This window comes from Salvelinus alpinus, chromosome 9, assembly GCF_045679555.1.
Source record: "Salvelinus alpinus chromosome 9, SLU_Salpinus.1, whole genome shotgun sequence".
Classification (NCBI taxonomy): domain Eukaryota; kingdom Metazoa; phylum Chordata; class Actinopteri; order Salmoniformes; family Salmonidae; genus Salvelinus; species Salvelinus alpinus.
Window position 1 is genome coordinate 83,436,427 of NC_092094.1, and position 14,050 is coordinate 83,450,476.

At 45.0% G+C, this 14,050-nt stretch overlaps 1 protein-coding gene across 2 annotated transcripts in view; it reads left to right on the forward strand.

The window, feature by feature from the left end:
• Positions 1-14,050, forward strand: part of LOC139530786 (regulator of G-protein signaling 6-like) — a 55,490-nt gene that overhangs the window by 36,482 nt on the left and 4,958 nt on the right. For both annotated transcript variants that reach the window (XR_011666119.1, XM_071327483.1), the window contains exons 3-12: positions 4,029-4,128; positions 6,408-6,458; positions 6,586-6,692; positions 9,051-9,102; positions 9,955-10,019; positions 10,448-10,524; positions 12,721-12,802; positions 13,130-13,204; positions 13,348-13,452; positions 13,620-13,792. Coding sequence is in view for 1 of the 2 variants with exons in the window: in XM_071327483.1 (XP_071183584.1) it covers positions 4,029-4,128; positions 6,408-6,458; positions 6,586-6,692; positions 9,051-9,102; positions 9,955-10,019; positions 10,448-10,524; positions 12,721-12,802; positions 13,130-13,204; positions 13,348-13,452; positions 13,620-13,792 (887 nt within the window). In the remaining variant the exon portion in view is untranslated. The remainder of the gene's footprint in view (positions 1-4,028; positions 4,129-6,407; positions 6,459-6,585; positions 6,693-9,050; positions 9,103-9,954; positions 10,020-10,447; positions 10,525-12,720; positions 12,803-13,129; positions 13,205-13,347; positions 13,453-13,619; positions 13,793-14,050) is intronic.

Below are 14,050 nucleotides of genomic sequence, written 5' to 3' on the forward strand. Positions count from 1 at the left end.
TAGAGGATGCCTGGTCATTCTTTAAAAATGCCTTAAATAAGCATGCCCCTGTCAAAACATTTAGAAACAGGAACAGATATAGCCCTTGGTTCTCTCCAGACCTGACTGCCCTTGACCAGCACAAAAACATCCTGTGGCGTTCTGCATGAGCATCGAATAGCCCCGTGATATGCAACTTCTCAGGGAAGTTAGGAACCAATATACACAGGCAGTTAGGAAAGCTAAGGCTAGCTTTTTCAAACAGAAATTTGCATCCTGTAGTACAAACTCAAAAAAGTTTAGGGACACTGTAAAGTCCATGGAGAATAAGACCACCTCCTCCCAGCTGCCCACTGCACTGAGGCTAGGAAACACTGTCACTGCCGATAAATCCACAATAATTGAGAATTTCAATAAGCATTTTTCTACGGCTGGCCATACTTTCCACCTGGCTACACCTACCCCGGTCAACAGCCCTGCAACTCGCCCAAACCTCCCCCACTTCTCCTTCATCCAAATCCAGATAGCTGATGTTCTGAAAGAGCTGCAAAATCTGGACCCCTACAAATCAGCCGGGCTAGACAATCTGGACCCTCTCTTTCTAATATGATCTGCCGAAATTGTTGCAACCCCTATTACCAACCTCTTTTCCGTATCGTCTGAGATTCCCATAGATTGGAAAGCTGCCGCGGTCATCCCCCTCTTCAAAGGGGGAGACACTCTAGACCCAAACTGCTACAGACCTATATATATTCCACCCTGCCTTTCTAAGGTCTTTGAAAGCCAAGTTAACAAACAGATTACTGACCATTTCGAATCTCACCGTACCTTCTCCACTATGCAATCTGGTTTCCGAGCTGGTCATGGGTGCACCTCAGCCACGCTCAAGGTCCTAAACGATATCATAACCACCATCGATAAGAGACATTACTGTGCAGCCGTATTCATCGACCTGGCTAAGTCTTTCAACTCTGTCAATCACAACATTCTGATTGGCAGACTCAACAGCCTTGGTTTCTCAAATGACGGCCTCGCTTGATTCACCAACTACTTCTCTGATAGAGATCAGTGTTTCAAATCGGAGGGCCTGTTGTCCGGACCTCTGGCAGTCTCTATGGGGGTGCCACAGGGTTCAATTCTCGGGCCGACTCTCTTCTCTGTATACATCAATGATGTCGCTCTCGCTGCTGGTGATTCTTTGATCCACCTCTACGCAGACGACACCATTCTGTATACCTCTGGCCCTTCGTTGGACGCTGTGTTAACTAACCTCCAGATGAGCTTCAATGCCATACAACTCTCCTTCCGTGGCCTCCAACTGCTCTTAAATGCAAGTAAAACTAAATGCATGCTCTTCAACCGATCGCTGCCCACACCTGCCCGCCCGTCCAGCATCACTACTCTGGATGGTTCTGACTTAGAATATGTGAACAACTACAAATACCTAGGTGTCTGGTTAGATGGTAAACTCTCCTTCCAGACTCACATTAAGCATCTCCAGTCCAAAATGAAATCTAGAATCGGCTTCCTATTTCGCAACAAAGCATCCTTCACTCATGCTGCCAAACATACCCTCGTAAAACTGACCATCCTACCGATCTTCGACTTCGGCGAAGCTATTTACAAAATAGCCTCCAACACTCTACTCAACAAATTGGATGCAGCCTATCACAGTGCCATCCGTTTTGTCACCAAAGCCCCATATACTACCCACCACTGCGACCTGTATGCTCTCGTTGGCTGGCCCTCGCTTCATACTCGTCGCCAAACCCACTGGCTCCAGGTCATCTACAAGTCTCTGCTAGGTAAAACCCTGCCTTATCTCAGCTCACTGGTCACCATAGCAGCACCCACCCGTAGCACGCACTCCAGCAGGTATATCTCACTGGTCACCCCCAAAGCCAATTCTTCCTTTGGCCGCCTCTCTTTCCAGTTCTCTAATGCCAATGACTGGAACGAACTGCAAAAAATCTCTGAAGCTGGAGACTCTTACCTCCTTCACTGGCTTTAAGCACCAGCTGTCAGAGCAGCTCACAGATCACTGCACCTGTACATAGCTCATCTGTAAATAGCCCATCCAATCTACCTCATCCCCATACTGTATTTATTTATTTATTTTGCTCCTTTGCACCCCAGTATCTCAACTTGCACATTCATTCTCTGCACATCCTACAATTCCAGTGTTTAATTGCTATATTGTAATTACTTTGCCACCATGGGCTATTTATTGCCTTACCTCTCTTATCCTACCTCATTTGCACATGCTGTATATAGATTTTCCTACTGTATTATTGATTGTATGCTTGTTAATTCCATGTGTAACTCTGTGTTGTTGTATGTGTCGAACTGCTTTGCTTTATCTTGGTCAGGTCGCAGTTGCAAATGAGAACTTGTTCTCAACTAGCCTACCAGGTTAAATAAAGGTGAAATATATATATTTTTTAAATATAAAATGGACGACTTGAGGGTCTGCGTCATCTACTTAACACTTAGCTGGTTGGCAAGGAGATGATAGCCATAGACAGACATGCTGATGGGTCTACTAAGTTGTGATTGTTCCTGGTTGTTGAATTAGCGAGCAATGTTTACACTTGTTTAAAAGCTGTGTAGTCTTACATTTACATTTACATTTAAGTCATTTAGCAGACGCTCTTATCCAGAGCGACTTACAAATTGGTGCATTCACCTTATGATATATGTGTGTGTGTGTGTGTGTGTGTGTGTGTGTGTCTTACTTTACTGTCCTTGGCGTGTGAATTGGATTGGCCAGAATACTGCACATCTCTATAGTTGTCCTTGTGAGTACACAGTACTGAGGCTTGCCGTGCAACTGCAACCTGCTGCAACCACTGAGGAGAGGAGGCAGTTGGCTCTTGGTGCGCTTGCTTGCTCAGAGATTAAATCCTGAAGCTAAGGAGGCTGATTGATCAACTTCACACGTGCAAATGTGTCAGTTCAAATGATGGATGAGAGGAGAGGAAGAGAAGGGGGTCAGGAACATGTTGGAATGGCAGCGGCACACAACAGAGAATTGCTTGACTTTATCACTGTTCCCTATAGGGCTCTATACAAATGACTGATGAAGAGTGTTTTCTGATGGTTTCTGACTCCTGACTACCATGCCATCTCCCATTTAACAGTGCAGATGAATACAGATTATTGTTCTGAGATGGGGAAGTGAAGGGAGCAGCCAAATCAAATATGCTTTGCACACAATCAGGCTTCTGAATTCATCCAAGCATAATCAGCATTGTTACAGTCAGTGTGTGTATGTGTGTTTGTGTGCCACAAAATGAAGGATTTAATGGCCAGTGAGCACAGGGTGAGGTGGGCTCTGGATAATACTGAGTGTACTAAATCATTTGGTGTGAATTTCTGGTCTGAGAGTCCATCAGCCCAGGCTGTGGTGCTTGGGAGCCTTCTGGTGTGACATTGGCAGATCAGGTCTTACACACTAATCCTAGTCTCATCATACCTGACCTGACATATAGAGACTGTAAAAACCAGGCCAAGGTTTTCACACCACATAGCCCTTATTAAGCTTCTCCACCTTAACGCAAACCTGCATGGAGCTATAAATGTGTGCATAATGTGTCAGTGCGAGTGATATTGGCTGACTGTAGAGTGAGGGGAATTGTTTTCCAGAGGGTGTGTGTGTATGTTTGCATGGAGGAGTGTGGTTTCCTGTCTTTGTAATGAGTCGTGAGTTGCGAGCACGGTGCGGCCATGCCTAATTTTAGGCTGCTGATGTGTGATGTGGTGGGGTGCTCACTGTCTGCCGTGCATTTGAGGTGTGATGTTTATCTTAGCCTCTGAGGAATCACTCTGACAGCCTTCCTCAACGTCTCCCCATTGGAGTGCCTTGTTACCGTGGGAACTGTGGGGCTCAATAAACATACCTTTTTTTGCAGGCCACAACACACACACAAGTAATCCCCATCACCATTGGATTATAATATGAAAATGAATACTTTTTATGGAGAAACTGTGGATGTTTTAGTTCGTGCTCTAACCCTGATCACTTGTGTTGTTTCTCCTCTCCCTGTTAGATTGAAGACGTCATTATGCGGATACAGGATGAGAAGGCAGGAGGGGTGGCCATCCGAACTGTCAAGAGCTTCCTGTCCAAGATCCCCAGTGTGGTATCAGGTGACCAGCTATGTGTGTGTGTGTGTATGTGTGTGTGTGTGTGTGTGTGTGTGTGTGTGTGTGTGTGTGTGTGTGTGTGTGTGTGTGTGTGTGTGTGTGTGTGTGTGTGTGTGTGTGTGTGTGTGTGTGTGTGTGTGTGTGTGTGTGTGTGTGTGTGTGTGTGTGTGTGTGTGTGTGTGTGTGTGTGTGTGTGTGTGTGTGTGTGCGCGTGCTTGCTGCATGTTCAGCATGTGTGTGTGAGAGAGAGGCAGAGAGGCAGAGAGGCAGAGAGGCAGAGAGAGAGAGAGATATGACTCAGTGTGGCTCAGCAGAGAGAGAGAAGGAGTCAGAATCATTAAAGCAAATATGACCTTTCAGGCTCATTTGAATTGCTGCCTCTGCAGATTGGGACAGATGAGGCAGTCTCAGCCCGTAAGGTTTTGGCAGAGAAGCCTGATGTGATGTCTGGTGTGTCGCTGCCCTTGTCATTATGCAGTGTGGCTGGTTGTGTGTTGGGTGACATGGTTTAAGGGGGCAGTGTGAGTGAGTAAGACAGTTCTGGCTGGTGTATGTGTGTTAGCTTGTGAGTCAACAGAGTCAACAGTATCTATGGGGCTGGTGGGGAGTGGGTGGAGGGATGCTCTCTGAGTGTGACTCACCACCTCACATGTCTCCCTAGGCCTGCTGTGTCACACTTCACTCTCTCAGTCTCACTCCTCACTGCCAAGTGCTAACATTATGCCAAATATGTTGCTGTCCAGGAGTTAGACAAAATACCTGGTTTCCTGCCTATTGTTAGTCCAAGATCACATTGTTCCGTTTGAATTGTTCCTGCAAACACCTGCTATGCCACATTCAGCCTTAGCTAAGGGCATTTGTATTTATATTTATTATGGATCCCCATACTCTTCCTGGGGTCCAGCAAAAAGTAAGGCAGTAATAGACATTATAATAGCATTTCTAAACACTAAAATACATTTTGCAACAGATTTCACAATACATTAAGTGTGTGCCCTCGGGTCACTACTCTATTATAACAATCCAGGTGTACATGTGTGTATAGTGTGTATGTTATGTGTGTTTGTACCTGTGTGTTTGACTCTTCACAGTCCCTACTGTTCCATAAGGTGTATTTTTTCTGATTTTTTCTGATCTGATTTTACTGCTTGTGTGAGTTACTTGATGGGGAATTGAGTTCCATGTGCCCATGGCTTTATGTACTGTAGTATTGTGAGCCTCCCATTGTCTGTTCTGGACTTGGGGATTGTGAAGAGTCCTCTGGTGGCATGTCTTGTGGGGTATGCATGGGTGTCTGAGCTGTGTGCTGGTAGTTTAAACAGACAGCTCGGTTCATTCAACATGTCAATACTTCTTACAAAAACAAGTAGTGATGAAGTCAATCTTTCCTCTACTTTGAGCCATGAGAGATTGGCATGCATATTATTAATGTTAGCTCTATGTGCACATTTAAGGGCCAGCCGTGCTGCCCTGTTCTGGGCCAGTTGTAATTTTCCCAAGTCCCATTTTGTGGCACTTGCCCACACGACTGGGCAGTAGTCCAGGTGTGACAAAACTAGGGACCCGCCTTGTTGATATTGTTGTTAAGAAGGCAGAGAAGCGCTTTATTTTAGACGTATTATGGACAGACCTCTCCCAATCTTAGCTACTGTTGCATCAATATGTTTTGACCATAACAGTTCACAATCCAGGGTTACTCCAAGCAGTTTAGTCTCCTCAACTTGCTCAATTTCCACATTACTCATTGCAAGATTTTGTTGAGGTTTAGGGTTTAGTGAATGATTAGTCCCAAATACAATGTTTTTAGTTTTTGAAATATTTAGGACTAACTTATTTCTTGCCAGCCATTCTGAAACTAACTGCAGCTCTTTGTTAAGTGTTGCAGTGATTTCACTCGCTGTAGTAGCTGACATGTATAGTGTTGAGTCATCCGCATACACACAGTAGACACACAGGCTTTACTCAGAGCCAGTGGCAGGTCATAAGTAAAGATTGAAAAAAGTAAAGGACCTGGACAGCTGCCCTGGAGAAAGTTGTTAATTTATTTACTGTAAAATAACATTGTATCTGGTCAAACACAATTTTTTCCAAAAGTTACTAAGGGTGGATAACAGGCTGATTGGTCGACTATGTCAGTATTGTAGCTGTGCTGTAAGCTAAAAGTAATAGATTGTTAAGGGGAGACCAGCTCAAGGACTGTTGCAGCTTTTGTGTAGAGGCTTTCTGTGTGTACAACGCTATTTCAATGTCACTGTCAACCATTCTTCTCTTTTGAATACCAGGAGCAGACATTGTGCTGTGGCTGGTGAAAAACCTCTCAATTGAGGACTCAGGTATGCCTGCTATGTACACAGCCATATTTCACAGGGATTGACCACTGTTCTCAGTCTCTACTCAAGCATTAAAAAGGGAAGCCATTTTTCTCTACTCAGCGTTAGTATCCTGTTCTCGCTCCTGCAGCTGAAGCCATCCATTTAGGGAGCCTGATTGCTGCCCAGGGCTACCTCTTCCCCATCTCCGACCACGTCCTCACTCTCAAAGATGATGGGACCTTATACCGCTTCCAGGTAAGCTACCATGGTATTTTCAGGCACCAGTATACCTACCATCCTTAGTGGTCCTAAACTGGATTTACTGTCCAAATCACCATCCATAACATGTGTCATGACCATTATCACACGAAGGCAAAGGAGTGGATAAATGATCCCTGTGAACTGTCCAGAACAGAACAGTAGCCTCATTACCTTGTGGCTGGTCACTTTATGCTCTAAAGCAGAAATAACCAGGGGAGAATATGTTCTAACAGAGCCACTGATGTGAGAGATTCCTCTAGTAGTCTGATCCTCACTATACAGGTCAAGCGTTGTAATCAGTCTGGACCCACCGCTTTGGAAATGTTTGCCTAATCAGTCTCCTCTCACTGCCATAATTTACTCCCTTAACCTGTGGTTAAATCACTTGAGATATGGTTGAGTATTATCACTATGTAATAAATATAGATATCAATATTGCTATAATAGATTATACCAATTGGAGAGGCACAATGTACAGTGTTACAGATCTACTCACAGCGTCCCGCAATCTGGTGTAGGGTAGTGTGTACACTTATTACTATGTAAATAGTCCGGGTGGCCATTTGATTAATTGTTCAGCAGTCTTATGGCTTGAGGGTAAAAGCTGTTAAGGAGCCTTTTGTACATAGACTTGGTGCTCAGGTACCGCTTGCCGTGTGGTAACAAAGAGAACAGTCTATGACTTGGGTGACTGGAGACTTTAACAATTTTTTGGGCCTTCCTCTGACACCGCCTAATATATAGGTCCTGGATGGCAGGAAGCTTGGCCCCAGTGTTGTATTGGGCTGTACATATGTTTTCCTGGCCTATAAATCCCTTTGAATTGAATTGAGAGCTTGGAAGAAGTTAGTAGCCCATAAAAGTTCAGCATTATAGACAGACAGAAAAAGGATGTTCCACAATGTTCAACATAAGACATTAAAACGACACGTCGCTACACTGGCATTGCTGTTCCGTCCTCGAGGTAATCTACTGTACTGTCAGGGCCGTGCATCATGACATACAGTACAGTAAAGTATGTTACAGTGTAGTGGAGGCGGAATGGTTCCTGGTCCTGCTAAAAGGCTCCAGAAGAATGAGTCACTATGGCTGACTGATTAGCAGGCTAAAGCAGCTCTCTTTGGGAAGCGTTGGGCTGGCACTCCTCTCTTCCTCAGCACTTGTCCTGTGTCACCCCCCCCCCCCCCAATCTACCAGAGAGTCCATTTAGCCACACTTCTTTTCCCTCAGATTAAAACATATTATGTCATTTTTTCCTGGAAGGGGATGTATGCGTGTGTGTCACCCGTATTCAATAGAACTAAAAATACCCTTCCTCTGATGCTATGTCATGGTGCAACAAGCGAGCGTCATCATTGCCATTTAAAAGAGGACCTGCATGACCTGTTGAATATGTTTTATGTGTCTGTGCCAGCACTGAGGAGTCACAGAGGCTGTGTGGGTACACTGTGCTATAAATAGCTGCTGTGTCTTTTTGGAAGCCCCACTTTTAATGACAACTTCCTGCTGTGCTTTGAGACAAATCTCTGATGTTTCAGGGCAAGCAGACTCACGTCATAAAATGTTATTGAAGCAGTTTGGTAATAGACAGAGTAGATGAATCTCTGTTTATCTATCAATCTTCATTCAGCAGCAAAGTATACGTTAACCTGTCTGTTAGATGTGTCGATTCTGACACATATTCAGATCTCATTCATCTTGATTTCCTTTTGTTCTGAAACTAATTATGAGTGATATTGGAGATGAAATATCGTGTCGTGGAATATCTCTATGTTCTAATTCCGCCCGTCATTAAGAATGCACGATAGATCTGAGAAATAATTTATTTATGCACTATGTATGAACTGTGAATCTGAAATATCAATTGCAATAGTTGATGAAATATGAATGGAGAATATAGCTACCGTTCTTCCCTAGATAGTTATGCAGAGCACAAGAAGGTCATTGATCATCAGGTAACTCATCTTCTTTTAACTTGTTAATGTTCTTAGAGAAGAAAAGGTAGGTACAGAGAGTTTGAATGGTTTGTATTTTCTCCGGCATCTTCGTCTCAACAGAAGTCAGGGCTATGAGTCAGGGTGGACTGGACACAACATGCATATTCAAATCTTCAAAAAAACTGGGTCTCCGAAATATGTTTAAAACCTCATTATTTGACATTCAGATCCACATAAAAGCAATGCTAGCTGAGTGAAACAGAAATAAAATAATCAGTTTACTTCAAACATTGCTGCTAGAGAGGAAAACTGTCTCCATCAACATTAGGAAAACTATAGAGAGGGCAGATGCTTGGATGTTTAAATGTTCTTAAGACGATGAATACTTTTATGATGTCTCCACTTTCCTCCTCAGGCTCCATACTTCTGGCCCTCTAATTGTTGGGAACCTGAAAACACAGACTATGGTATGTTAGGTTGGGGTCCCTAGGGGTGGAATTTGAAAAATATTACTGAACTCAGATCAAAATGTGTCTAAATATTGCCTCTGAGATGTAATTATCCGTGCATAAACCCTAATTTTCCCCCCCTGATGCCCCCCCACTCCCAGCCAGCCTAGCCTATAGCCCTGCTCAGTGCAGAGTGTCTGGCCCAGACTGTGTCATATCCTCCTGCCAACAGTGTAAACACAGACTATGGATATGTTGTCTCACACCCATTATTGATTGAGTGGCCCACTCTGTAATGAATCCCACTATCTGTCCAGGAGGATCTCATCTCACCCCTAAGCCTGCAGCGCTAGATTAGCCATCCAGGGTATAGGGGCGTTATTTTGTCACTAGGCTACCTGCCGCCCCTGGTGACACACGGGGCGGCAGGTAGCCTAGTGGTTAGAGCGTTGGACTAGTAACCGGAAGGTTGCTAGATCGAATACTGGAGCTGACAAGATAAGAATCTGTTCTTCTGCACCTGAACAAAGCAGGCCGTCATTGTAAATAAGAATCTGTTCTTAACTGACTTACCTAGTTAAATAAAAAAATATACATATTTTAAATCTCCAGGCTTTCATGTTTGCATGACATTTCTCCAGCCTGATAGTGTAAATGACAAAAGATGCCAACCGTCTCATTAAATATTGCTCAAAACACTCTGATCAGTAGAGATTTACTCAGGTGGAAACTGAATGGGTGGCATTTGTTTACAGGAGATAAACTACACTCACACAAATGTTGATGCATCATCTGTGGCATTTGTTTGGCAATGTCACAAAAAAGTCTGCCAAGCAACAGCAAGTAACTGACTACTTCTCTCCTCTGCAGCCATTTACCTGTGCAAGCGCACCATGCAGAACAAGGCCAGGCTGGAGCTAGCTGACTACGAGGCTGTGAGTGCCCTATTCACCCTACTGGAACTGTCGTCAGTACACTACCTATACACTACAGACCTGTTAAACAAAGCTATCATCTACATACCTACAGCTTCTCTCAGATCACATGCCATGCCCCTGAGCTCTAGTCTATTTCATGCTCTATAGGTTTGGTGGTCGGGTCAGAGTGTTGTTTTCCCCACATTAAAAAAAATTGTATTTTCAGTGAATATGTGCAGGTATGACAGATGTTTGCATTGCTCATGTGCCGAGCAGATGCCATTATTACGTGCAAATTACAACAGCCGTGATATTACTTGCTGATTAAGCTGAGATGGCTAGCTTTATGCAGTAAGAGAGTTATGCATTATAGCAATGTAATTACCTAAGAACGTTTACTGGTTTACTCTCACCCCTCATATCTCTATGATTGGGGGGTCTTACAGGAGAACCTGGCTCGACTGCAGAGGGCCTTCGCCAGGAAGTGGGAGTTCATCTTCATGCAAGCTGAGGCGCAGGTCAAGTGAGTGGACAGTAACTAGGCAAAAGAACATACACAACATATTGTGTTTTTAATACGTTGTCTATTGTGCCATATGTCAGTGTACTCCCTATGTCTCATTCACTGATGCAGATGACTATAGAGAGTCAGATGCATACCCCTAGGTTACTTTCTAGGTGACCTTTTAATCTTTGTCTTTTATCAATGTTCCTTCTATTACGCCTCCATCTGCTGGTTGACAATTGTAAACACAGCGCAGATCCGATACAGTCTATTCAACACGATATCAGGAAATTAAAAAAGGTCATGATGAACCTTTCAAATGATTATAGTCTGAGCACTAAGTATTTACTGTTGTTAGGTAGAGGTAAGAGATTATACATTAAGCTCTGCTAAATTCAGAGAGAAATAGGCCACCAAGCACTTATCAGAAAATGTCAGTTATGTAAGAGTTGTACCCTACCAGCGGCCATACCACAGATTGCTTGATGAAGCAATGAGACAGGTTGTGACCTACACTTCGAGCTTTTACCCTCCTCGGGTCTCTAAATAAGAGTGACACGTCTACCTGTGTACTCAGTATCAACCTATCTCTGTCCTCTGTCATCTACCCTCAGTATTTACCTGTCTCTGTCCTCTGTCATCTACCCTCAGTATTTACCTGTCTCTGTCATCTACCCTCAGTATCAACCTGGCTCTGTCCTCTGTCGTCTACCCTCAGTATTTACCTGTCTCTGTCATCTACCCTCAGTATCAACCTGACTCTGTCCTCTGTCATCTACCCTCAGTATTTACCTGTCTCTGTCATCTACCCTCAGTATCAACCTGGCTCTGTCCTCTGTCGTCTACCCTCAGTATTTACCTGTCTCTGTCCTCTGTCGTCTACCCTCAGTATTTACCTGTCTCTGTCCTCTGTCGTCTACCCTCAGTATTTACCTGTCTCTGTCCTCTGTCGTCTACCCTCAGTATTTACCTGTCTCTGTCCTCTGTCGTCTACCCTCAGTATTTACCTGTCTCTGTCCTCTGTCGTCTACCCTCAGTATTTACCTGTCTCTGTCCTCTGTCGTCTACCCTCAGTATTTACCTGTCTTTGTCCTCTGTCGTCTACCCTCAGTATTTACCTGTCTCTGTCCTCTGTCGTCTACCCTCAGTATCAACCTGTCTCTGTCCTCTGTCGTCTACCCTCAGTATTTACCTGTCTCTGTCCTCTGTCGTCTACCCTCAGTATTTACCTGTCTCTGTCCTCTGTCGTCTACCCTCAGTATTTACCTGTCTCTGTCCTCTGTCGTCTACCCTCAGTATTTACCTGTCTCTGTCCTCTGTCGTCTACCCTCAGTATTTACCTGTCTCTGTCCTCTGTCGTCTACCCTCAGTATTTACCTGTCTCTGTCCTCTGTCGTCTACCCTCAGTATCAACCTGTCTCTGTCCTCTGTCGTCTACCCTCAGTATTTACCTGTCTCTGTCCTCTGTCGTCTACCCTCAGTATTTACCTGTCTCTGTCCTCTGTCGTCTACCCTCAGTATCAACCTGTCTCTGTCCTCTGTCGTCTACCCTCAGTATTTACCTGTCTCTGTCCTCTGTCGTCTACCCTCAGTATTTACCTGTCTCTGTCCTCTGCCGTCTACCCTCAGTATCAACCTGGCTCTGTCCTCTGTCCCCTATCCTCAGTATTTACCTGTCTCTGTCCTCTGTCGTCTACCCTCAGTATCAACCTGGCTCTGTCCTCTGTCCCCTATCCTCAGTATTTACCTGTCTCTGTCCTCTGTCGTCTACCCTCAGTATCAATCTGGCTCTGTCCCCTATCCTCAGTATTTACCTGTCTCTGTCCTCTGTCGTCTACCCTCAGTATCAACCTGGCTCTGTCCTCTGTCCCCTATCCTCAGTATTTACCTGTCTCTGTCCTCTGTCGTCTACCCTCAGTATCAACCTGGCTCTGTCCTCTGTCCCCTATCCTCAGTATTTACCTGTCTCTGTCCTCTGTCGTCTACCCTCAGTATCAACCTGGCTCTGTCCTCTGTCGTCTATCCTCAGTATTTACCTGTCTCTGTCCTCTGTCGTCTACCCTCAGTATCAACCTGGCTCTGTCCTCTGTCCCCTATCCTCAGTATTTACCTGTCTCTGTCCTCTGTTGTCTACCCTCAGGATCAACCTGGCTCTGTCCTCTGTCCCCTACCCTCAGTATTTACCTGTCTCTGTCCTCTGTCGTCTACCCTCAGGATCGACAGGAAGAAGGACAAGGTTGAGAGGAAGATCTTGGACAGCCAAGAGAGGGCATTCTGGGACGTCCATCGCCCTGTGGTGAGCTGAGGGCTGAGGGGAGTTGGTGGTGAGCTGAGAGGAGGTAGTGGTTCTGGGGTCTGAGGGAGGGCTGGAGAGATGATTGATGAAAGGACAGGGAGTGTTACAGTGAAAGTACCATAGGGCTCTACTGTTAGAACAATAAAGGGTTCTATCAGTCTAGTTGTAAAGTGTGGCCTGGGTTAGCCTGAATTAGACAGGATCCCAATTCTGTATTATCCAACTCCTCTGTGGTTGTAATGTTGAATGAAGTCTAGCCTCCAGGCTAGGGCAGGATACTGCCTGGTGACCCACTATAATCTGACCTAGAAACTAACTCTCTTACAGCCAGGCTGTGTAAATACCACAGAGATGGACATTCGCAAGTGCCGGAGAGAGAAGAATCCACAGAGGGTGAAAAAGGTAAGGAATTAGGCGTTGTAAGTGGTGAGTGGTCTCTCTGTTTGTGTATGTATGTATGTATATGTTCTGTGCGGCGCGTGCCTGTGTTGAGGGTGAGCGTATAAGCAATAACAGACATGTATATCCATTCTGTCCCTGTCCAGTCGGTGTATGGGGTAACAGACGACACCCAGACTCAGAGTCCAGTCCACCAGTCCCTCCCGTCCCAGCCGGCCAGGAAGCCCACCAGAGAGGACGTGCAGAAGGAGGTAACACACTGTGATGCGCCTGACAGGTCATTACTAACACCGCCATTATACATTATCTCCTGCTGTCTGTCTGTCTTTCTGTCTCATTCATCAATCATAACTCCAGCTCACTTCTGAGTAATGCGCTACTATCTTATTCTGCCATCGTTAATTATTTTCTCCCTCAGATTTCCTTCTTGAACATCCAGCTGGACAGACACTGTATGAAAATGTCCAAAGTAGCAGACAGCCTCATGGGCTACACAGAACAGTTCATGGTCTACGATCCTTTGGCGTCAACTATTGAACCATCCAACCCCTGGATCAGCGATGACATGACCTTCTGGGACCTGGAGGCTAGGTGGGTTCATTGGGGAGGCAGCGTGAGGCTATAGGCACCATGGACACCATGCACAGACATCACTAGTCAACACAATCAGTCTTCAAATGACTGGTGGGGTCAGGCAGAGGGTTAGTGCTGTCAGGTGCTGGCTGAAATGTCATGATAGCCCAATGGCTAGCTCCTCTTTCTTTCCCTATGCAATCAACATTTTAAACAGCATCCACAACCACAATGTAATGCACACTACCGGTCAAAAGTTTTAGAACACCTACTCAT